The 26,808-nt window shown below is 37.6% G+C and overlaps 1 protein-coding gene across 3 annotated transcripts in view; it reads right to left on the bottom strand.

The window, feature by feature from the left end:
* Positions 1-26,808, bottom strand: part of FCHO2 (FCH and mu domain containing endocytic adaptor 2) — a 142,468-nt gene that overhangs the window by 46,896 nt on the left and 68,764 nt on the right. For all 3 annotated transcript variants that reach the window (XM_072606317.1, XM_072606318.1, XM_072606316.1), the window contains exons 7-11: positions 26,281-26,379; positions 24,778-24,874; positions 4,621-4,665; positions 3,759-3,831; positions 2,036-2,060 (exon numbers count right to left, since the gene is read on the bottom strand). In XM_072606317.1, coding sequence (XP_072462418.1) covers positions 2,036-2,060; positions 3,759-3,831; positions 4,621-4,665; positions 24,778-24,874; positions 26,281-26,379 — 339 coding nt within the window. The remainder of the gene's footprint in view (positions 1-2,035; positions 2,061-3,758; positions 3,832-4,620; positions 4,666-24,777; positions 24,875-26,280; positions 26,380-26,808) is intronic.

The following is a 26,808-nucleotide window of genomic DNA, read 5'->3' as shown; positions in this document are numbered from 1 at the left end:
GTGAGCTACTGAAGTAGAGAATCCTGGAAATCTCGATTTTAGTGATTCTTCCTATCAAGTCTCTCACACACATACACACACACACACACACACACACACACACACACACACACACACACGCGCGCGCGCGCGCGATGTTCTCACAAATAACATGGCAGAGGCAAAAAAGTAAAAGTGTGTTCAATCTAGAAGTCTTTAGGCATGTGGGGTGGGGGAGAGGGAAGGGGGAATCATAAAATAAAACAGCCTGCCCTGCATCACACAGCTAGTAAATGAGGGCAACAAGATTCGAACTCAGGTGTTCCTGACTCTAAGATCCACCACTCTATGCCCTGAGCCACGGCCAAAGAACCACGAAGCTCTAGGTTCAAGCGCTTCCTCTTTCACTGCATGACTATGACACTACTGGCTATGTGACCCTAGCCCAGTCACAGCCTCTGAATGTTGTAGGCAACTCTCTAAAATGGTGAGATGCAGAGAGGGTTCCCAACTACCCTGCCGAGGAAAGTTTCCTCATCTGGGAATTCTTGCTACCAGTAAAGTAATAAGCCTTATCCATCTAATATCCACAAATAACTCTATTCTAAATCAGCCATTAATTAATGGATCTTACCAGTTCAGATTGTGTGCACTGGAGAGGTTGCATGTACATAACTTAGAAATTGTTAGGATACTAAAAAATTTACCATCTGGTAGATAGTACAAAAATTAAACCATCAGAGGTTTCATCAAATTAGAAAGTGAAATATATAAAAAGTATTATTCCAGAAACATGACAAACATAGTAAAAACACGTCCCCAAAATGACACAGAAAAATACTGAATTACCTCCTACACACTCATGATTTTTCTAGAAATCACTAAGTATTTAAATTAAGCCACCATGAGCAGCAGCTGGTTGAATTATAAACTATGCAAAGTCTAAACTGGGCTATATTGGACCATACTAAAAAGCATTAGTGGTATATGAAAAATTCAGACTATTAAAAAAGAAACATTTGATAAAAATTATAAAAACTTTATTTTATAAAATACTCTCTGCCTTTTTATTAATGTATTAAAATTTTTATAACTACAATGTCTGAAAGAAATGTTAGATATATTTAGATAAATATTTCCTTAATTATTAAGCCAGGGAATGGGTACTGAAACAAATCATAAGTTAACATTATGAGTCAACCTAATTATTATTCATTCCAGTGATTTTTAACCCAATAGCTGTCACAGATCAATGCTCCATTAAAGACTATTACAAGGACTACATCTTTCTCCTCCAAGTTGAATTTACCACCCAAATAATCAATCATTTGTTGTTTTTTTCAAGTAAATATGGAACAAAATGGTTGCAATTCAATTAGGTAACATTTAGATGCAAAATTAAAGTCTGTTAGAAATTTATTTCTAAACGATAACATTAAGTTTGCTATAAAAGACTAGAAGAACAAATGTTTTTAGCCTAAAAGTATAAGAAATAAGTAGCAGGTATTGACAAGAAGCAAAAAATTAAGGAGTGAGGGCCCTTATTCCTATCAGCACCACAGACTGTTTACAACTTTTGGTAAACCTATTCTCCCACTGCAGACATGGGGAGCTTCATTTGAGGCTTTTGAATTATATCAAGAGATTTTAAAAAAACAACCTTCAAATGTTATTAAACAAGAAAAGTATCGACAATGTTTTTTTTAAAATTATAATCTCTAGGAAAATCAAACTGATTTATAGTAAAAATAGAAAAGTGTGGCTTGATGAGAGATCTGAGAACAAATGAACATAATCAGTACACTAAGGAGATTAGGGAATGCCAAGTTCTTCAAAGGCAAAAAAGCAATATAATGGTGTTCAAAATAAGTAACATCTCAAAATACTTTCTATTTAATGAGAATAAGCTGAAAAGACTCGTGCTAATCAAAGCAACCACCACAAAATCATTACACATGACACCGAGTCAATATTAAAATTCATATAACAGTAATTTTGTCTTTTCTCATGAAAACAGTTAATTTACATCATCTGTAGTATGAAGAAATCTACTTACAACTGAATCTGCATCTGGGCATTCCCTATTTAAAACGAAAAAGAAAAAAAATCTTAGACATTTTCATACACCAGAATTAATTACTAATTATGTTTCAGCTTCTTTTTAAAGAGTACTTAAAATATCATCTTTTTTACTCAACACACCAGAAATTTCTAAGACACTAAATATAAACATATCCTAACATGCTAGTGGTAAACTATTAAGCTGGAGGTTAAAAAGATAGTTGAATCTTCAGAAAATACTAATTCAGACATGATTTAAATCCAGGGGTGGGAAACCACATGTGACCTTGAGGTGTCACAGGTTCCCTTCCACTGTTAAAAATTAATTCTCTAATACTAAAATCAGGGTGAATGAAATAACAGGATTCATGTAGCACTTTAATTATGAAAAATATTTTATATACATTTGTTCTTTTGAACTATAAATCTGTTAATAATCTATAAACAAAATTTGTCCTAACTGACCCAAATACCATTAAAAATTATTTTTCTTCTATGAATTTTCTCTTGTCAAACATACTGTTAAGGAAGTTAATAGTCTTAGAGTAACTGTTAAATAGATTTTAATCAAACCCATTCATTTAATGTACCTTCTGTACCCAAAAACATTATATATGAAAACCATTTTCCCAAAGATGTTATTTGCACCCACAATTTTACATAGTGAATATTCTATAGTATAAAATATATTCAACAAGCTTTTATTTAGCAACTTTTAGTGTAAGACATTATTATTTTAGGCACCAAGGATACAAAAAAAGAGGTCCTGTATTTAAAAAGCTTGCCTTCTATTACAGAACACACACAAAAGTAAATGAAGGACAAGACCCAGGACATCTCCAAAGGGAGGTGGCTGAGCTGAGAGGAGCCACTGGCCATGCTACCCTCTCCTATGGTTTAAAGGATGTGGAGCCTGCTGATTCTAGCATTTCAAATACAGTAGTTTCCACACATGCCCTTTGCCCAGGATTACAGAGAATGCATGTAGACAGATATAATATTCCAACAATAACCGACATTGGTGGCACTTTCACTTACTTATATTCACTTTGTCACTCACTGGCAGAGGTCAGGGCGTTGAACACTCTCCTTGCTTATCAATGCCACTATCACCTTCTCCTCCTTTGAGGTTCTATTAATTCATATTTATCATCCAATTAAGATCCTAGCAGCTGTTGTCCTTCCTAACTGGCCTCTTCCTTTTCCAGTCTCCTTACACCTTACTTCCCTTCCTGTATCCCTCAGTCTAACGACACTGGCCTCCTTGCTTTTCTTCCCCATTTTCAGTGGCTGTCCCCCCACACCTGGAATTTTTCCCACATCTCTACTCCCAGCTTCTGTGGCTTCCTTCAACACTTTGCTAAAGTTGCACTTTTTATAAGAAGACCATACTAGTCCTCCGTGGTACTTTTCCCCTCAGTTTGTCAGTTTGTCCCGTGTATGTCATGTTGGTAACGCAGCTGTGTGTTGTCTTCCCCAATGAACTGTGAGCTCTCTGAGCTGGGGACTACTTTTGGTCCTTCTTTGTGTTCCCAGTCCTTTACACAGTGCCTGGTACATAGTAGACCCTTAATAAATGTTTGCTGGCTTGAGCACCTTCTCCTCCTGAATACTCTCTCCTCTCTAGGTTTTCATGAAAAAAAGGAGATATAATTAAATTTGAGAGGGACAGAATCTACAAAAAATACAGAAAAAGAAATTACACTTAATCTACTTACACTGAGTCTGCATCCTTATCCTTCTTAATTATTCCTGACAAAGCGAAAGTCTTTCTTTTTCTTGGCTTTATCCCTTTAAAGTGAAGATTTATTGTTAACAGAGAATGATGAATTATTCATTGGATGCTTTAGCAGAGACATTATTTGAGCATTTTGTGAATCTTAGCAAATAGTTCATGTTTAAAGTTTTTGATAGTGATATGAGAAGGAAAGAACATTTCTAAGACAATCATTTTTCTAAGAAAACCACTCTGATTTGATCATTACAAGGTCGAATCATGCCCTCTAGGTGTACAACGACTATCTAGTAATCTTCTTCCTTTCATACGTCAGGGTGCCAGTGGTCCGATAATCAGCAGGAGAGGCCTCCACAGCTGTCTCTAATAGACTGGTGTTGGTTCACCTTACTCCTGTCCTGCTCCTTTCTCCTGTGATCACCAAATTTACAGATGGAGAAACCTGAGTCCAGAGTGGTTAAGTGACTGACAACGTTAGAGGTGGGGTATGAACCCAGTCCTTTCTAACTCTAGGCAAATACACACATCACATTTTCTATCAAATAGAGTGTGTTTGGGCAACAAGATGATACTTTCTTTTGGCAACCCAAAGATCTACTTGTGAGTAAATAAAGATAAGGTGCTGCTAATTTTCATACCATGTTAATATATTATAAGGGTGAAATACTCTTTTTTTCCTATAAATACCCCCTTGCTAGGACTGCTGTTTGTAATTTCCCTTCTGATGTTCTAATAATCCCTAACGTTTATCTGTTCAAGAACAAGACCGTAAGGTTGCTAAGATTTAGGGGCTATTAACTACTTAAATTCTAATGCCATAACGTAATTCATCATTTGTAACTTACCTTCAACCATGCTAGCAACATCACATTCTTCAAATTCAATAAGGCCTGGGGGAAGAAAGAGCAAATTTAGTAGCCTGGTGGAAAATAATAATCAAATCAGAGAACATCAAAATGCTGTTTAAAAAACTTTTTTCTCATATTTTTCCAGTTTTTTAATGTTAACTAGTTAATATTTAAAGAAATTAAATCATGCTAACATTGCCTTATTAAGTACTTTCTACATGTAAAACACCACTTTGACAGGCAAACAGACTTTAGACTGCTCAAGGTCAGTGACTGCTTTATTTCTTAATCTCTCCAAGAGTCTAGTATGTTTACTTTGCATTAAAGTAAACATGCCTGTTTTCTAAAAGAGGTATTAGAAGACCTGGTGTTTGCCTTCAAGGAGATTATAACTTAGCTGGAGAGAAAGGACAAAGTACAGTACAAGAAAAATAAAACATAGTAGAATACAGGAATGCTAAACAAGCTATAGGTGTTTCAGAACATCAGGGTGAGGGGCTTACCTAAGGAAAGGGATTTTAGCTAGACCTTGAATAAATAATACAGCATCACAGAAAGGAGGAAGAAATTCTAGTTAGAAAAACTGTGAGTAAATCTTGCCTGCATTCTAACAACTTCACAGTATCACTTTTCCATTTAATGATATGATTCATATCAAACCTATTTTGCCAAATAAGCCTATATTACAGACAAAGTATCACAACTGTTATCAGGTAAAAACTCTCCCTATATCTGTTACAAGAACACATAGTTTGAACGAGTCCAGAAATTTCAACTTGAAGGACTGAAAGAATATGGCCTCAAAGATGTCAATATGGGCACTTGGTCCTTAAAAACAAGATAAAAAATCAATCTCCATGATTTAATACACACCAAACTTATTTTAGTGCCATTTCCTGATGACAGTAATTGCCATATTATCATAAACAACTCTGGCAGCGCTGAATGTGGCCATGAAACACAGCCTTAACTAGTCACCGATGGTGGACTCGACAACCTCTCCTCGAACAGTCTGGGGTATTGTTTTTGACTCTTATGGTCAACAAGATCTTCCTCAAATTTAAACAAACTTTTCAAATGCATCTTAAGTTCCTTTTCTCTTGTTCATGCCTTTCTGAATAAATATTTATGTGTATTTTAAGCAGTTTTAATTTAATATCACCCTGTCCCTAGTTTCCTAGTCATCGTGTTAATAAATCTTTAACCTTTCTTTCTAAAACCCATTTAACCAATCTCATCATTTTGGTCGCTTTATTCTGCCTCTTGTCAAATCTAACCTACTTTTAAAGCTTTTTATATAAAGAAAATATAATGAAATATGCTAAAAAATCATTTTTTCAAAATGGGCATCACTTTTAAAACAAATGTAAAAGCTTTTCCACCAATACAACCGAATATGAGAGGAAAATCTGTTATCTGATAACAAAATAATTTTAAAACTGTATATAACTATCATCTGCACCTATAAAGATTTATGCTACAGGTACAAATAATTATGGACAGTTCTGGTTTCTGATTTTTAAAGTTTAAAAATACTCATTTTGACATTAAACTATGTGTAAAAGGATTTTAAAAAATGTATATGATTCACATGCTGCTTCAAGTGGTGAGGTTGGCGTGCCTGGCTCAGAGCCAGTCAGCAGCTCAGCTGGACATCAGTGCACATTATGACCTCCCTTACAGTGTGTCACTTCTGAATTGTTTCCAAAGTAGAAAGTTTATTCAACCTCTCTCTCAAAATCAGTGGACCGGCTATCATTCTGCTATTTAATCAAAGGAAGACAGGTTATTTTTCTGACAGTACTAGAGCCAGAAAGCAATTCCTAATGAATAGTTTGATACAAGTGGAATTTCAACTGTTTTAGCCTCAATTAATCCTTCTGTCAAAACAAATGACTGCTCTAAGGGCTTAGATGTTAGGCTGAATCACAAAGGTCAATTTAACATGTAAACAAGCAAACAGGCATTGTTCCTAACATCTGATGCTGTTTAAGGCGTATTTTCCTGAAAAAATACATATATAATAAAATTTAAAGATAAAGATGGAAGAACAAACCTAAGAAAAGCAATCACCCACAATAATATAAATGCCTTGATTCCCAAGGCCAAAAAAAAAAAAGGCATCAATATCCTTCCAAGAAAACAGGAAGATTAAAACTTTTTTTTAAAAAAAGTTTTGATCACAGAAGAAATATTAAAAGGAAGAATAAAGAGCTATTGGTTAAAACTACCATTACTGAATCAAGCACAAGACACATGAAGACAAACTATCCTTCATTATTTAAGGACTATGTCAACAGACCAATATTAGATCTACACCATCAAAAACAAATATCCTGTATCTTCAGGTACTGAGATCTGACTAGAAAATATCTGATCCACAGGATTAAAGGTTAAGTAATAAACTCGATTCATCCTAAGGGAACAAAAGGATTGATGATGACAGACTGTAAGAGCTAAGAGTTGTAAAGTCAATAGAAATGACTATCTTTTTAAGCCTGCTGATCAACTTGTGGAATCCAATACATCCTCTGAGAATGCAGAGGAAGACTGGCCCATATCTTAAAAACAAAACCAAGAAAATCATCAGGCTTCAGCTTCCCTGCCAACCATCGAATCAGCGGGAGGGACTGAAAGGTGTCTATATTAAAAAGTGATCATCTGCACAGGAAGTAGATTAAGCTCTAATGCAAAGTTGAAACTGAATCCATATGCTAGAAACCAGGAGTAGAAAAGAAAATTCAGATCCTAGAATCTACTTTTGCCACCAATGCCATTCACTCAGAAAATCTGAAGTGCTGACGAGGAAAGGAGGAAATTAAAGTGCAGCCAAACTTCAATTATGGGGGAAGAGAGAACACCTCACAAATAAATGAAGTTTTGTCATCTTAAACATGATTAGTCTGCTAGCTAAGAGACATTTTTAAGTCACTGGATATGCAATGTAGAAAGCCCTATACCGTTCAGCTGGTAAAATTATTAAGTATATAATTATGAAATTTATATTCTCCTGTTCCCATCGCTTTCTTTTTTTATGTTTCACTCTCTGCTTTGGATAATCCTCCCTAGTCAGGGTCCTCATACTACTCTAAACTTTGAATTGCAATAGCCCAATTTTGACTGTCTTCAGGGCAGGCTTATGTGTTCAAAATTTAGCCCTTCTTCAAACTCCCTCCCATCAAAACATACCTGTCCAAAGCCCCAACTTACTGAAACTAATGTTAAAGAGTACTGAAAATAATGTTACTCCAAGAGTTTGAGGAAATCATTTTAATTCCCTGGACCTTGGTTTCCTCATCTGTAAAATGACACTTTTGGGACTGATGAAGACCTTTCAGGTAGACAGGCTATTAACCAGGGAAACAAAAGATTTGGGACCCAGAGGATATAGGTAATAGGGATTTAAAAAACCTTCCAGTTAAAGTAGTTAAGATATAGGCAAAATATTTTAATAGTAGGATTGTATACTATTCAGCAAACATAAGTACAAAATGTATAACCTATTATGTCAAATGCTAGGAATATAAGGACAAAAATGGAAGTCTCTCCCCTCAAAGAGCATATGGTTATACTGATCCAATCCCCTTCTGAGGCAGAGACTCTGTCCTTGCTTCCCAAGACAAGACATCTATAAGGTTATCTATTGCCTGAGGGCTCAAGGAACAAAGCATAGGATGAGGAACCATCGAAAGCCTGACAGTTTCATGAACTACAAATTCTGGAATATAATTAGTTAACAGGATTCCATTCTTTCTAGAGTGAAATCTGCCCAAATACTCCAATGTCTAAGCAGCAAATCTTGGTTCTGAAGGACGATTCTCCACCTCCTCAAGAACTGAAGTCACGACAGGAAACTACAAAACACAGCAACATGTTCAACTGCAGGCTGTCTCAAAGAACAGCAAAGCTACTCCTGAAGATTCTGATTGAAAACAATGCACACAGCGAGCAAAAGGAAGAGCCAAGGAACATCTGGGGCACCCTGTCCTTAAAGGGTCCTGCATACAACTGGCTCAAAGGCCTAAGTCTGAAGACAACACACATTCAAAAGGAAGTGACAAGTGTTAATTTAATCAAAAAGATCCTTGCTGAATCCCAAGGGTAAGCATGTCCTTAGAAAGTGTCTGTCATGCGGTGTCTATTGCTACATTAGTACTATGTATTTATCTGGGAACGAGAAACTATTAAGGGCCTGAAAGAATCAAAGACGTAACGAGTGGCAGCTTGATAATCTGGCAACCACTCATTAGACTGGACTTTCCAGTTAAGCAATGGGCTAAGTGCCCAGTTATTCATTAACCATCCGCCCAGAGGTAGCATGGGGCAGTGGAAAGAGTACTAAAGCTGCAATAAGAGTACCCACATTCGTATCATGTGCTTTTATGCTTGCTACCTGAGTGGCCTTGGGCAAATTATTTAACCTCTTTGGGACTCAGTTTCAATATTTGTAAAATGAGAGGGGGAACCAGGTGACCTATGGCGTTCTGTAATCTTATGACTTCATACTGCATTCTAACTACATCTCAGAGGTTTCCTAGTACAGCGATCTTTTGATTATAATTGATGAACACGATGACTAACCACAACTCCAAAGGACTCGGGATCAGACACGCTATCCACCTCCAGAAAGATCTGATGGACTCAAAGTGGAGGCTGAAGCATTTCTTTTACTTTCTTTTTTTGAGGAGCACACAGCTAATGTGTGAATTTGTTTCGTATATCTATACACATTCACAACCGTTTTTATTTTTCTTGCCTTTTTAGTTGGTGGAGAAAAGATTATTTGGAATTGAAAATAAAAATAAATTTAAAAAACAGATAAATGTGGGTCCGTAATGTGTGATTCACTTGTGACTGATCAAGAATTATATGAAACTTTGTTTTTACCTGAAACCCCTAACCAGAGCTAATGATGACACACTCTACTTTAAAGATGAAAATGTGAATTATTAAGAAAACTCTTATCCTTGCAACTCACCCGTCCATGTATTCCAAAAGAACAAAATCTACCTTGCTTCCACATTTCAGAAAATACATTTTCAATGGTGTAGTTACTATCTAAGTGTATTTGGAGGACAACCCTTCTGAACACCTTACTTTTTATTAGTTGCTGTGGCGAAAAAAAATTCCATCATCTGGTGGCCAGCCTCCCAATACTGAGTCTCGATCTGTTAAGTTGAGTCCCTACACATCTTTCCACCTTGATATGACCTATGAGAAACATGCCATTCCTGCATGAAACTAAGAGATCCTAAGGTTACCTCCACATCATGATGAAACATCACAGCAGGACCTGAACCTGCCCTTCTCTCTCCCTCTTTTTAAAATTTTAAACTTAAATACAAAACAAGGGAAGAAAAGGAAAACATAAGATTCAGTACAAAACAATAAATTTCCACTTCATGAAAACCTATGAAATAAATCCTGCACAATGTTTCTGAAACAACCCGGCTTAGCTTTTCTGTGCTTTCTGAGTTTTCTTCTGTTCTCTGCTATTTTATTTTTTTCTTCCTCCTTCCCCCTTGCCCTAGAGAAGGCTACAATTAAATGGAAATATACAGACACATACATACATATCCATAAACATACACATATGTACATATATAACGTATGTAAGACCACACTATGCATACTTCCATTTGTCAGTTCTTTCTCTGAAGGTAGACAGCATCTTCCTTCATAGATCCAAGTCCTTCCATGTTTTCCTACATCAATCATCACTTCTTATATCACAGCAATATTCCATATACCACAACTTATTTAGCCGCTCCCCAGCTGAAAATATCATTTTTAAACCAATCTGAGAGGTGTAAGATGTTAACTCAAAGTTATTTTAATTCACATTTCTCTAATCAATAATGATTTAGAGCATTTTCTCACTTCGTTATACAGTCTTGATTTCTTCACTGAAAAATTATCTGTTCATATCCTTTGACCACTCATCAACTGGGGTATGATTTACTTTATATTGTCTAGTTATTTTAAATGGTTGGAAATAATACTGAATAATATTGGTGACACATAATGGTTTCCCTATTTTTCTCTTTTAATTAAATCTATTTTTGCTTTAACTTTGAGGTCATGACTACTACCCCACCTTTTTTTACATAATAAATTCTACTTCAGCCCTTTATTTTACATGTGTTTTTCTCATTTTTATTCTGATTCCTGAAAGTGACATATTGTTAAATTGAAATTTTTAATCCATTATGCTGTTTCCATTTTATGGGTAAATTCATCCCATTCACATTTTAAGTTATAATGACTTGCGTATTTCCCACCATCCTATTTGTCCTCATCATTCTTCTCAACCTATTTATCCAATCCCTCCTCACTAGTGTAATTTATTTCTACAGGCTACCTTGCCCTCCTGTTTCTTAATCTACCCACCCTTCTAGGAGTCTCTTCGTTACCTTCTCCCTCCACCCTAATCTACCCAAGAGTTTCTCCCTTATCCCTTTCCCCTCCTAATTCCTAATCTCATTGCTGCGTTTGTCCGTCGTTCTCAGAGGACCATGACATCAGGGAGAAGATGACATGACTTGAAGGTGACTTTGATCTGAGGGAAAGAGGGCTGTACAAGGTCACCAACCTCACTTTCTCCTCCAGAGCCATCTGGGTCCAGTGGCCTGATATCCATCAGGACAACTGGAGATGGCCCAGGATGCAGTGGGAGACCCTAGCCCTTTTAGGCTTCTTTTCAGGTTCTCATTTTGAGTGAGGTAACACCCATTCAATGAATAGGCCTATTTAAGGAGTCCAGGGATGGTCCCTTTAATATAAAAAAAAAAAAATCAAACTGGGAGGGAAAGACCCTCAGGGTCATTGGCCAAAAGAGAAACAGTTATTATTCACATTCACTCTGAGCCAGGAGGACCAAAGTATTGCCATTTCTTTCCTTCTTTCGTTTCCTTCTTTCCTTTCTTTCTCTCTCTCAAAGACCAAACTTTAAACCCATTTCACTCTGGAGCTCACAGACTGGACAACAACTCTTAATCTACACACCCTTTATCCTATGCCCCTAACAGGCACAGGGGTGGGGAACCTGAGGGCCTCCAGACCGCAGGCTTCCCACCCCTGCAAGCCCGACCCAGCTCCAATGAGAGCCCTCCACCTCCACTTCTTCTGCATATGCTCACTTGCATGAAATAATTACTTGGGGGCGGAGCCAAGATGGCGGAGTAGAAAGACGCACATACACATAGCTCCGAACCCACAACCCACAGAACGGCTAGAGGGGACCAACTCACAGTGAATTCTGCACCCAGAGGCCACGGAATATTGGAGCGAGGGAGATTTCTGTTCCGGAGAGACCTGCAAACCTCTCCCGGGGGGTCCTTCACGCTGCGGACTGGGCGCTGGGAGCAGAGGGCAGCCCTGCTGCGGCCGCAACACCGTGAGGAAACGATCTGAGCAGGCTTCAGGGACGGGATCTCCAGCGGCCACGCGGGTCCCTCCACCGACAGGTGACGGGAGTCGGTGAGAGAGTCTCTTTGGCGGGTCGAGAGGGGAGTGGGGTGCCCCCATGGCTCGGCCCCCCCCCCCCACCCCGGGAGATAGAAGCTGAGAGGCGGCTGCAGACAGGGGCTCCCCAAGCGGGCAGGAGCCTGGATCCATTGTGGAAGGTCTGTACATAAACCCCCTGAGGGAACTGAGCCTGAGAGGCAGCCCTGCCCCGACCTGACCACCTGAACTTAATTCTCACACTGAATAGCAGCCCTGCCCCCGCCAAAAGCCCTAAGGCAGGAAGCAGCATTTGAATCTCAGACCCCAAATGCCGGCTGGGAGGACCAGGAGGCGAGGTGGGTGTGAGGAGAATATTCAGAGGTCAAGTCACTGGCTGGGGAGAATGCCCAGAAAAGGGAAAAGAAATAAAACTATTGAAGGCTACTTTCTTGGAGAACAGACATTTCCTCCCTTCCTTTCTGATGAGGAAGAACAATGCTTACCATCAGGCAAAGACACAGAAATCAAGGCTTCTGTGCCCCAGCCCACCCAATGGGCTCGGGCCATGGAAGAGCTCAAAAAGAATTTTGAAAATCAAGTTAGAGAGGTGGAGGAAAAACTGGGAAGAGAAATGAGAGGGATGAAAGAGAAGCATGAAAAGCAGATCAGCTCCCTGCTAAAGGAGAACCAAAAAAATGTTGAAGAAATTAACACCTTGAAAACTAGCCTAACTCAATTGGCAAAAGAGGTTCAAAAAGCCAATGAGAAGAAGAATGCTTTCAAAAGCAGAATTAGCCAAATGGAAAAGGAAATTCAAAAGCTCACTGAAGAAAATAGTTCTTTCAAAACTAGAATGGCACAGATGGACGCTAAGGACTTTATGAGAAAGACAGATATCACAGAACATACCGCGCAGATTCGAAAAATGGAAGATAATGTGAAATATCTTATTGGAAAAACAACTGACCTGGAAAATAGAATCAGGAGAGACAATGTAAAAATTCTGGGACTACCTGAAAACCATGATCAAAAGAAGAGCCTAGACATCATCTTCCATGAAATTATCAAGGAAAACTGCCCTGAGATTCTAGAACCAGAAGGCAAAATAAATATTCAAGGAATCCGCAGAACACCGCATGAAAGAGATCCAAAAAGAGAAACTCCTAGGAGCATTGTGGCCAAATTCCAGAATTGCCAGGTGAAAGAGAAAATATTGCAAGCAGCTAGAAAGAAACAATTCAAGTATTGTGGAAATACAATCAGGATAGCACAAGATCTGGCACCCTCTACATTGAGGGATAGAAGGGAATGGAATAGGATATTCCAGAAGTCAAAGGAACTAGGACTGAAGCCAAGAATCACCTACCCAGCAAAACTGAGTATAATACTTCAGGAGAAAAAATGGTCTTTCAATGAAATAGAAGACTTTCAAATTTTCCTGATGAAAAGACCAGAGCTGGAAAGAAAATTTGACTTTCTAACACAAGAATGAAGAGAACCATGAGAAGGCGAACAGCAAAGAGAAATCATAAGGGACTTACTAAAGTTGAACCGTTTACATTCCTACATGGAAAGACAATATTTATAACTCTTGAAACATTTCAGTATCTGGGCACTGGGTGGGAGTACACACACACACACACATGCACACACGCACACATACATAGAGACAGAGTGCACAGAGTGAATTGAAGAGGATGGGATCATATATTAAAAAAAAAAATGAAATCAAGCAGTGAGAGAGAAATATTGGGAGGAGAAAGGGAGAAGTTATAGGGGGCAAATTATCTCTCATAAAAGAGGCAAGCAAAAGACTTATTAGTGGTGGGATAAAGAGGGGAGGCAAGAGAAAAACATGAGGTCTACTCTCATCACATTCCACTAAAGGAAAGAATATAATGCACACTCATTTTGATAGGAAAACCTATCTCATTATACAGGACAGTGGGGGACAGGGGCACAAGCAGGGTGGGGGGGAGGATGGAGGGAAGGGCATGGGGAGGAGAATGCAATCTGAGGTCGACACTCATGGGGAGGGAAAGGACCATAAGAAAATAGAAGTAAAGGGGGACAGGATAGGATGGAGGGAAATATAATTAGTCCTATACAACACAACTAGTATGGAAATCATTTGCAAAACTAAACAGATATGGCCTATATTGAATTGCCTGTCTTTCAAGGGGAAGGGGTGGAGAGGGAGGGAGCTAAGGAGGTTAGAACTCAAAGTGTTAGGACCAAATGTAATGTTCTTACCACTGGGTAACAAGAAATACAGGTTAAGGGGTCAAGAAAGCTATCTGGTCCTACAAGACAAAAGAAAAGACGGAGACAAGGGCAGGGAGGGAGGATAGAGGAGAGAGCAGATAGGTCACAGGGGCAATTAGAAAGCTTGAGTTGGGGGGGGGGGAGGGGATAAAAGGGGAGAAAATTTGTAACCCAAAATTGTGTGCAAATAAATGTTAAAAATTAATAAAAAAAAATACTCTTCAAACCAGGAAAAAAAAAAAGAAATAATTACTTGCTTTTATCTCTCCCTACAAAGTCTTACTTTTTAGAACCACCTCATCATACACAGCTCAGTCTAATCCTGTCTTTCAAATTACCCAAATAATGATGACAGTCATAAGAGCACCGATAACATTTTCACATAGAGGAAGTAAATAGTGTGATCTTCTTGAGCCTCTTCTAACTGGTCTTTAATGTTTCCTTTATATTTCTCCTGGATCTTAGATGTCACATTTTCCATTAAGTTCTGCTCTTTTTGTCACAAATAACCTGAAATCCTTTAAATGCATTATATGTCCCTTGTTTCATTTAGGATTATACTTCATGTTGACAGGTAAATCACCCTTGGCCATAACCCCAGCTCTTTTGCTCCAAAACCTCCAACAAAGAAGCTACTCGATCTTAGTCACCCTGACTGTAGCTCCATGACATTTCAGTTGTTTTTCTCCTTGTTGCTGCAATGTTTTCTCCTTGACCTGGGAGCTCTAAAACCTGGCTACAACATTCCTCTAAGTTTTCCTCCTGGGATATCTTTCAGGTGTTTACTGGATTTTTGCTATTTCTGCTTTGCCTCCTTGTTCCAGAACTTCAGGGCAATTTTCCTTAACAATTTCTTCTGATACTGTATCTAAATTCTTTTTTTAACTGTATCTTCCAGCTAGTCCAACAATTCTTATAGTTTCCCCTTGACCAATTCCAGTTTTCATGGAATTATTTTCTTCCTCAAGTTTTTATTCTCTTTTTTTTCTCTTTTTTTTATTGTTTTTTTTTCATACTTTTCTTGCTCTCCTTGGATTGCTCTTTCTCTCTCTAATTCTTCCTCAATCTCTCTTACTTGATTTTTAAAGTCCTTTCTAAGCTTTTCCAAGAGCTCTTTCTGGGCCTGTGACCATTTGACGTTTCTCACTGAAAATGGAGTGGCTTTTTTTTTTAGCTCCACTGTCTTCCTCAGAGAACCCAGATCTTCTCTATCTCCACAGTAGCTGCCTAGGGTTGGGTTCTTTCTCCTTTGCTTACTCATTTTTATAATGATTCTAGTTCTGAGGTGTGAGGAATGATGCCCCAAGCCTCTGGTCCTTCTTACTGTTATTTTCTGAGCTTTGTCCTGGGCCCAGCTTTGAACATTTCCAGCACCCCTAGGCCAAGGCCTGGGCCCCGGCCACACAGTCCCACAAATGCCCTTGCTCCCTGCAGTCCCTTTGGTGGCTGCGTACTCCAACTGCCCCTTCAACCAGGGACTCTGCTGTCCTGCAAGTGCCCACAGATAGCAGGGTCCCAGCACCTCTGTTACTGCACTCAATAGGCGTGTGCTAGCTCCTTCTCCCACACAGCGGCAGCCCAGCCATGGCAGCATCTGGTCACAGCTGACCTTGTCAATGGGGCCCCTCAACAATCTTCTCCTACGCAGCTACAATCCCCTACGCTGTATGTGAAATGAAAGTTCCTGCGGTTGTGGCTGCCTCACACCCAGCTGCCCCCTCCCAGGGAGGTGTTTTCATTGCACTCAGGCCAAACCTCCATCCTGGATGTCAAGTCTTTCCTGGGATCTTCTCAAGTAGTCTTAGGAGAACAAATGCTTTACTCCGAATTTTGTTTATTTCTTCTTCTCTATGTTAACCCTGAAGCCATATTCTGCCCTTTTCTGTGGAGGAAATTGGGAGAGCCTAAAGTTTTCTGACCTGTTCCACCATCTTCCCAGAATCCCCCTGGCTGCTCTTCTCAAAGGTTTATCTTTTAACTTACGCTTACAATCCTATCCTTTCTACCCAATGAGGAATCTTGCTCTAACTTATCTTCACCCTTTTAAGTAACTTTATTCTCTTTTCAATTTCTTCAATTGGATTTTAAATGTGGCCAGATTAAATACCTACCACAGAAAAAAAAAAAGCCCACCTTCAATTGCCCCTTCAAATCTCAAATTATCATTTCTATTTTCTGTGATCGGAGGGAGGGTAAATCAACTGCTGAGTATACATAACTCACTGATTAAATTGTGATTTTGTATCTTAATTAAAGAATATTTTAACACCCTCATCTGTATTTTGAGAGTTCCAGATCCATCACACTGCTCTCTTACCATCTTCCTACCCTAATGTGTGGATAGAGATGTATGTCTATGTTTATACAATATTCATACATATGTAGATCTATGTGCAGGCATACTTTCCTGTGCATAATTACACCTATGTACACAAGGATAAGGAGAAAGCTAGTCTTTACAAATATGTCAATAGGTATATGTGTATACGTAAATACGCATATAAATGCATTTGTGTGTATGTACATACATATATGTGTATGTTTATAAAATACAATTTAAACTCAAAAGCACAATGTGGATGTCAGCTGTTATTATTGTAAAAAACCTTTTTTCTCTCCAAAAATACTAATGAATCCTTTTTTGGACAAATGTATCGATTTCTTTTCAATTTTCAACTGTACCTCATAACACTGAACCTCTCATCTCCCTGCCTTAGAATTCTCCTGAATTTCTGATATACTTAGACATGCTTTGTTCTCCTACAGCTTTTATTTCTTTGCTGGATTCTTTTCCTCCCCTAGCATTTTAACCTAGCAATCTACTACTACTCCTCTCCCCCACCCCATCCCAGTTTAATCCTTGACTTCTATTCTCCCTTTATATTAATTTCTTTTAGGAGTTATTTTAAATACCATCTGTATGGTTCTAAAATTTACATTCTCTCCAGTCTATTCTTTATACCTTAAATGTTTTTCAAAAACATCTCATCCTGATGACCACTACTGCCAAAAATATTATCACTATTCATTAAGTACCTTAAGACTCAAAATCATAAGGCATGATTTACTCCTCTAATGTTAGTCTCCTACACTCAATCCATCACCACGACCTGTCAATTCTTCCTCTGTAATGTCTCTCTTATTTTCCATTTCAATTTCATTACAACTGCTCCAGTCCAGGACCTCAATGTCACACATGGTATACCACAATCTCCTACTTGATATTTGTGCTTCTGGTTTTAGTTCCAGTTGGACTACATGTAGCTGGTAAATTAATTTTTTTCAAATTGCCTGCTTCCCTTCCCTTACTCCCTCACTTCAACTCTCCTTACTTTCCATTACAACAGTCAGTAAAAAAAATGGGCAACAAGGGGGTGCAGTGGGTAAAGTGTTGTGCCTGGAGTCAGGAAGACTCATCTTCCTGTGTTCAAATCCAGTCTCAGACACTTATTAGCTGTGTGACCAGGGGAAGTCACTTAACCCTATTTGCTTCAGTTTCTTCATCTACAAAATGAGCAAGAGAAGGAAATGGTAAAACCAGCCCAGCATCTCTGCCAAGAAAACTTCCGAGGGGCCATGAACAACAAATGAGCGACGCAATCACCCAGCACCATTAGGGAGAATTATCATTCTTGGATACGACCTTTACATAATGAAATATTTTATAAATCTTTTATGGAAATGTTTTCTCCTTCTAAAAAACCACGTTGAAAATAAGTAAATGGTGTAGGGCAGAATTCAGTGGGTACAGACCCAACAGTAGTTGTGGAAATTGCTGCGGAAAAAGCTAGTTCTATGCCAAAAGGGCTATAAATCTTTGACCCTGAAATATCACCACTAGATCTGCCCCCTAAAGAGATCAAAGAAAAAGGAAAGAACCTCTGCCCCTCTCTCCCTCTCTCTCTCTCTCTCTCTCTCTCTCTCTCTCTCTCTATGTATATATATATATATATATATATATATTCATAACAGCTTTTTTTTTGTGGTGGCAAAGAATTAAAAATCGAGGCAATGCCCATCAGTTGGAAAAAACTGAACAAGCTCTGGTACATACGTGATTGGAGGGAAAAACTATTGTGCTCTAGGAAATGATGAGCAGAATGATTTCAGAAAAACCTGGGAAAACTTCTATGAAGGGATGCAAAGTGAGGTGAGCAGAGTCAGAGGAGCATTGTACAAAGTAACAAAAATATTCTAATGATGATCACCTGGGAAAGATCAGCTACTCTGCTCAATACCAAGATAATTCTAAAGGACTCATGACAAAAATGCTATCCACCTTCCAACAGAGAACTGAGGAGCTCTGCGTACAGTCCAAAACATATTTTTTCCCACTTTTCTTATTTTTCTTGCCTTTTTTTTGCAACAGGGCTAAGCCAGAAATGTTTTGCATGACTTCCAATGTATAAATAATTGATATACTGTCTGCCTTCTCAATGAGTGGGGAAGGGATTGGAAAAGAGGAGAGAATTTGGAACTTGAAATAAAGTGATAAAATAAAGAAAAGGAAAAAAACATTCGTTCTGTTCTGCTGCTTATAAACTCCTATATGAGCTGTAACATATGTAACAAACTCAACATGTGTTCTATCCCAACATCCTGTATGTCTATATCCATAAGACTATTCTACCTTCTGTCTCTTCCTCACTGGTCCTCTTTACGACTGCCCATCTACTACTTGTAATCTCTAGCACTCATTTCCTTTTCTCTCTATGCTGTTAGTCCTTCTCTTTTATTGTCTATCCTCATTCTCCTGATTCTCAAGTTTCCCACAAGAAAGCTGACCTTTGTAGACATTCTCTGCCATGGTCAGTAGTCCTGTCCATGTAGTAGACAAACCAATCACGTGCTCTCACCTATTTTCACTATTCCCTGATATTCACATGATGCTCTCTGTCACCAAAGACAACCTCTAACCTAGTTTCAGCAGACTAAAGCCACGATGGACAGCTGAGGGCTCCAGAAGTCTGCTCTCTAAAGGAGGTGCTATTGTACAATTATTTACCATAAGGTTGAGTGTAAAGCAGAACATGTTATATGTAAACAGAACTCTCTCTTTCATCTCATTGACGACTGTTTCCCAAGTAGTTTTTCTAATATAGCTCTCTTCTTCAAACATTCTAGAAACCTGAAGATTTCTATTACTCACAACATAGCAGTGAAAGCACACAAACGTTTTATAAGTAGGCCTTTCTTCAGCAGAGATGATGTCTAACTGTCCTACGGTATTTTCCTCCTGATGAGTTATTTTGGCAAAAAAGAACACAGATATGGAGACTTGCATGGACAAGACAGTGCTCAGTAGAATTAATGAAATGGGTGAAAAGCAAGAAGGCTGGAAAATATTCAAAAAGAAACAATCATGAATGTGGTCAAAGGTCAGCTCTGCTGCTGGGCTACGTATAACAAGGTCTGTTATGGTCTCTTCCAGCCAAGATTTCTGTCTAATTAGGAAGCAGACCACCAGGCTTTACTCCACTAAAACCTTCTAAGTCTGTACTAAACCAAATAATGATTTAAAAAATCCAATAAAAAAATACAATAAGTGATTTCTTCCACTCCAAGACTTCATAAAAGGTCATGAAGAAACCATCAGGAAGAAACAACAAGAAAGGAGGCTGTCAGCAAAACCAGTGCCAGGACAGGGTGGCCTAGCAACAATGACTGGATGCACCTGGGATCCTTATGACAGGGAAGGGAAGGAAAAGGAAGGGAATAAACATTTAAATAGCACCTACTATGTGCCAGGCACCACGCTAAGAACCTCATTTGATCCTCACAGCAATCCTGGGAAGTAGGTGCCATTATTATCCCCCATTTAACAGCTGAGGAAACGGAGGTCAATGGAAATTAAATGACTTGCCCGGGGTCACACAGGTGTAAGTATCTGAGACCAGATTTGAAATCAGGTCATCCTGACTCCAGGTCACTGCCAGCCAGTGCTCTCCTCACTGTGCCATCAGTTAGCCTGCAGGTTCTCTGCCTGAGGCAGCAAGAGTGAAGGGCTCCCCTGAGAAGCCTACAGAAGCGCCACACAGTAGTGGCCATAATGACAACAGATGTTCCACAGAGATTGTAAGAATACTGACAAAAGGAAAATTAAATAAAAACTCCAAAAGGAAGAATTAAAAAGATAAAAAGTAATTTACAAAAGTGGTAAACCCTACCCAAATATGGGCTCCCTGAAAACCAGAATAAACTAAAAAGAAAAATAACTTTGAAAGACTTAAGAACTCTGACCCATTCAATGGCCTAGCCATGCCACCAGAGCACCGCGATGAAGCACTTCTTGACAGAGAGGAGACGGGCACAAGGGACAGAAAGACATGCGTTGTTTAAAACTGTCACTATCTGAGTTCTTTTTTGTTCAACTATACTTATCACGACCAAGGTTTCCTTCTCTGTTTCTTCTTCTCGGTTTTATTTAAGTAAGGAGTCAGGGAAAAGCGAATATTAGCAGTAATGATGACCCCAAAATAAGGTCATTGTAACATTCTTTAAAATGCACACAAGAAAATGGAATGAAACTCAGAAGAACAGACAGGACAGTTTTGAAAGGAATATGTAAAACTTATTGTCTTTTTAAAAAGAGCAAATGAGTTTCATATTAAATCCTCTTTTGGTGTTGTTATATGTGTACAAATGTTTTTTAAATACTTAAATTCAAAATAAAAAACTTCTTAAATAGAGACAAGATCTATCATGATCAAAAACAGGACTCTTCCAAAATGATACCAGAACCATAATTCAACTGTTTAGTCGTGACAGAATTTCTTAGCCAGTGTGTTAAAGTGAAAAACACTGCCATATTTTAAGACAGTCAGTGTTAAAAAAACAAATAGTGCAATGTTTTACCTAAAATTTAACCATAAGAAAGGTGTTAAATAGAACATAAAACAGATTTTAAGAACTGGGAAAAATAAACTTTTAATCCTCCCAACCTGCTTCACAATCAAGTGTTATACAAATTAAAGAGTAAATTTCTTTTTAAAAAGTGAGTAGTTATGTTTCAAACCAAAGAGAACAAAGAGAGAGAGGTTAATTTTTAAACATACACAAACCCACATTTAATATATTCTATTCCAAAAACCTATATATTGACAGATTACATTAAAATCCTTGGGGGAAGGGATTATCCACTAGAGGGCCCTCTTGCAAAGCAGACAGGGCTCAAATGCTATTTATGACCACACTGAACCTATGAGTAAAATACTTCTGTAAGAAAATCTGATATTAGTTCTGTACCCCATCCTTTCCCCCACAATACCCATGAATAAAGAGGTATAATTATAATAAAGTTATAGTAAATGAAAAGGGGGTGAGGAGAGAGTAAGAGTGGAAGGGAGTAGGGGGTGAGGGTCAGGGAGCGAGAGCTAAAAGGTCTCAATCTTTCTCTTGAATATGGGAACACATGGTGAATAACACCCAGCAACCATTACAGTTAAGGCTGCCAAAGGAGAGCAGGAGACAGAACAGTAATGGTTAGCTCTTCATTCCAAATATGTGACCAAAACATGGTTAAATATTCCCACTGTCCTCCAATAAAATGACTCTCTAGATATCATGATGACCCATAAGAGAAGAGTATTCTAATATACAGCAGTAAAAGACCTAAATACATAGTACCTAATTAAAAAAAAAACTATCTCCTTTCTATTATCTACACTTAGATCTTTCAAGGAAGCTATGACATGATTCTCAATAGGTTTGGGCTGAATATTATCAGGGGTAAAAAGTTAACAGGAATAGGGAGTAGATGGTATCGTTTTAAGTTTCTGAAAGGTAGCTGCAAAATTTAGAGCTAGTAAAATATTTGTTAACCTATACTTTTTAAAAATGCATCAAGTTGAACTAATATTCCTTTTTTTAGCCTAATTCATTTTATTAGCTTGTTTGCAATGTACTTATGGCATCTCTAGTTATATTAAGAAATTATAAATGATTTCAGACTTTCTTTTGTAAGTAATTATATACATCTTTGTTTTTCTCTTAATTTTCAGGAAAAACAACATGATGAAAAACAGTTGTTTTGGAGCAGGTGTTAATTAACCACTGACATGAGATATGCTAAAAACAACATAACATACAATTGCCCTGCCCTGGGATTCTTCAGGCTTAAGCCCTCAAATAGACCTAAACAATATCTACGGTTAACAAAGGCTTAAGGCAGGAGCAGGAAAATAATAAGGAAGAGGGAGGAGGAGATAACAGAGGGCAGTGGAATGAGAAAGAAAAGAAAGAATACATAGGGTGTGACAAGGTAAAGAACACCAAACACTACTGCCACAGATTGTCTATCCCTTTTCTGAGCAAGGCGTCAAAATGAAATATAAGCTGGATTCAGAGAGTAGTCTAATGTGACAGTTTTGTTCTGGTTCAATAATTTAGGGAAAACACAAGTTCCATTCTAGTTCAAATTGCTTCATTAAGGTTTTTTGTGGTTCTTTAAAAAAAAATGGGGTAAGATCATAGTTTAATCAGGTAATGATATTTGAGACCAGTTCAGTTTAGGGTTCATTCTGTTTTCTATTTAACAGGTCAGTTCAAGTCCCTCATTCTAAGACATCATCCACACTCATCTGTACCACTCTTTATTCAACACCTATTATGTGCAAAGAACTCTGCTAGTGCACGACACACACAAAATCAAAGCAGTCTCTTTTCTCAAAGATCTAACATTTTCCCTGAGTCGGGTAGAACAAGAGAGAAGCTTAACAAGTATGCAGGTAAATAAAACAGAGTAATTAGAGCAAGAGAACACAAGCAACTGGAGTGTAAGAGGGAAAGATCAGAAAAGATTTCTTAGGGGTGGTGGCACCTCAGCCGACCTGATGCATTCAAACTCTGAACTCTCGCTGTGAAAATTAGCCTTCTCCTCCAATGTTTTGTTCAGATCCATCTTCCCCCAAAGTTGGTCGTCTTTACTGGCCCCACACCATTCTGCACCCATGTCCAGAACACCCCATTCTTGCTCCCTCTACTCTTCAACATCCTTTTCCTGATTCAGGTCTCCCCATTTCTTCTGACACCACTCTATTACTAGTCAACCAGGCACTGAACCCGAGTCATCTGGAATTCTTTCCTCTTTCCTCCATAACCAATTAGTCTTGTCAATCATATTTCCATAATCTCTTTTGAATCTAGACTTTCCACTTATACAGCTTCCTTCCAACCCTTATCACCTCTCACCTGGAACATTACACAATAGCTGCCTGTGTAACTGATCTTTCCCCTCTCAACTATCCTTCACAGAGTTGCCAAACGGACATTCCTAAAACTCCAGATAGGACCATTTCACTTCCCCTCCCCAGAAATCTTCAATGGTTTCCAATTTTTTCTAGGATAAAATACAAACTCTTCAGCCTACATTTAAAGCCCTTCACAATCTGGGTCCCATCGAACTTTCCAATCTCATTTCATATTATTCTCTTTCACATTCTCCATTTTCATTTTCATTTACATTTCATTTTCTACTCTGTACCTTACACAGGTCTCCCGTGTCAGGAAAGTACTCCCCTCTTACTTTACAATAGACTTCAGCTGCCTTTCTTGATGCCCTCCCCTCCCCTCTTACTGGCCAATACAAAATGTTTGCTGAACTGAATTAAATATATCAGCATTTGGCAAATGGTGTTCTCTTCTTTCATGTAAACGCCCACTGGGAACTTCCCTGCTGCCATTTTATTCTTTCTCAAGCCTCATTAATGCCTACTCTCCTTATGAAAAACTGTGAGAAATTCTACTGAAAACATTCAACCCCTTCCATCTTGTTCAGATCACATTTACAATTGTTTCTGGATTTTTCGGTTGTGGAATCACATAGGTGTCTTCTAAGTAAACCACAGGTGTTAAAGAAAAGCCCTGAACTCTTTCTTAACATGTTTGTCATATTCGTGATTGTGGGAAGAATGTGTCATTTAATTCAATATAAAACAACACTTTTATAAAAAGAGTATTAAAGAAGTCATTTGAAAAGGAAAAAACTACTCCATTATAAGAAAAGATTTACACTAAAACTATCAATACTTTACTGTTTGAAATGCTTTCTTTCAATCTTTAATTCATTTAAAAAAACTTTCAGTTGCTTTAGCAGCCCTCTCACCATAACTAAAGTGCAACTACTACCAAGTCATTCTGTTCTAATAGTCATTTTAATTTATACCAAATTCTTGATCCCTAAAAAAAATCTTAGTTCAAGAGCTCAACAGGATAGAAGGAAAAATACAAGGAAAAATAAGTTTAAAAAAAAGATCTTATAGATATTTCATACCTATCTCAGAGAGGTTTTTATAATGTCACAGCATTATTCAGATAAAGCTTATCATATCTCTAACTATAATCAAGAGCAGCACAGCAGAATTTTTAGAGGCAGTCATGTCTACATATGACTAAAAGTGAATTAAAAGGTTAAAAAAATGTTCTACTGAATAGTTTTAATCTTACCAGGTCTTTCCTTCCCAGTGCCTTTTGACTCAGCAAATTTCTGTATCAAACCTTCAACTGTGGTGTTTGCAATGTTGTTTATAAATTCTTCGTGTATCTAAAGAGAAGTACAATTAAAGACTATTTTCTTTTTCTACAGAAATTTCTCCTCCAATTTAGAAACAACTGCTATAAAGAAAAGTTAGTAACAACATGAGATTTTTCCTCTGACTCATGGCTGATTAAAAAGAGTGTTGAAAAAAATATACAACCATCTGTATATCCTAAAGATTAGCTCAGGTGCCTATATCTGGACAAATGAACCACTACTCCTCTAGTATTCTGGTCTATCACTTGCCTCACAGGCAAAAATACCTTCTTTACAACTTATTCACATCTTACCAATTGTTCCAGGACTGACAACCCCCACAACAGACAACACCAATATAGGTACTGTCATACCAACTGGGATTTTTAAAATCAAAAATGGCTTCTCCGTTTTAAGACAGTGTAACCCAATGGTAGAATACGGTTACTATTGACCATCACTGTATCTGTTTCTTTCCCCCCATAAACGGAAACAAAATTAAAGATCAATAGTCTCTTTAAGTGTATTGAAATTTCAAAACAATGTGCTTAAGATTTACTAGCCCAGATGTCTGTTTCCACAGCAACCCAAACTTCAGATATTTAACATATTCTACATGCATTATGACAGATGAACACAATTCATTGTAAAAATTAAAACTGAATCATCTGCATTGGTAATTATATCACTAAACCTATAAATGGCATATTTAAATTGTGTACCTATATACATTTCTTTTTAATCTAATGTCCCTTGTAAACTTCTTTCTTTACTATATTACTGTTCTACAGCCAAGTCAACATAGTCTGGATTTTTTATCCCATTCACATCTGACACAAAACAATTTTTGTCTCAAGTACCCAATTCCCCGTAACTGTTAAAGTGCAAGTTTAATGTAGGGATAAGAATATAATTTTATATTAGTCATATACCAGTCACAGACATCCCAAAGCATACTACTCTCTTTATACACTGTGACTGGTTGCCAGGTTTTTAGACTAAACAATGGTGATACGCAAAATACCTTTAGTTAGTGTAATTCTTTGAACAGATCACTTCTCAGTCATTTTAATGGGATATTATATTTGCTAAATTAAACAGCAATGTTATAAAAAGTACTCTTTTCTAAGCAAAGGCAAAGGAATGTAGGGAATGAAGTAGTGTTACCTCTACCTATATCCTTATGCCCATATTGATGGGATTTAATATATATGTAAGATAGTTTAACAGCAGTGACTGAGCATGACCTCAAAGCATTAATTCTATTAAAAAGTTTGGTAACAGTGAGAGTTAATGAAGCAGCTGAAAGATACAGTTCATTTATGGTACATACCACGCAGAAGGGCATGTTGTTTCTATACCTATCCTGGTACATGACAATAATAAAGTTAAACCCATCACCTTTAAAAAGAAAATTTAATATAAAATAAACTTACCTGGCCTATCTGTAAATGAATTTCCTGTATAGCCTTTGACAAAGATTCTATAATCTCTTTTATATGAATGAGGTGAGTTTCTTCAATATCCTGAAATTTCTGTGCAGTAAATATAAAAAATTACGGTCTTGCCAGTAATAAATTTTCAGAATTTTCAATATAATTTTAACTGAATGCATCTAATTTGTAAATATTTAACAACCAATAATTGAAAAATGTTAGAAACTACTGCCAAGATGTTTACAGGCAAATGGATTTTACAAATTTTACTTAAATCCTTCATAGGTTGGTCACAAGCTAGATGTTCTAAATTATAATTTGAAAATGCATTTTAAAAAATAGCATTAGGATGGACATAATTTTACGAAGATGGACTATTCAAAGTAACAAAACCAGCTAACATTGCCAAGAGTTCTCAGATGTATAGCTGCTATGTTCAAAGCCATCTACCCAAACTTATTCATTAAAAATTTTTTTCTATCTTAATGAAACAGATAATAACAGGAGTTCAAATCTCCAAGCCAAGAA

This window comes from Notamacropus eugenii, chromosome 4, assembly GCF_028372415.1.
Source record: "Notamacropus eugenii isolate mMacEug1 chromosome 4, mMacEug1.pri_v2, whole genome shotgun sequence".
Taxonomy (NCBI): Eukaryota; Metazoa; Chordata; class Mammalia; order Diprotodontia; family Macropodidae; genus Notamacropus; species Notamacropus eugenii.
Note: the sequence above shows the minus strand (reverse complement) of the source record. Positions and strands in the feature narration are given on the sequence as shown.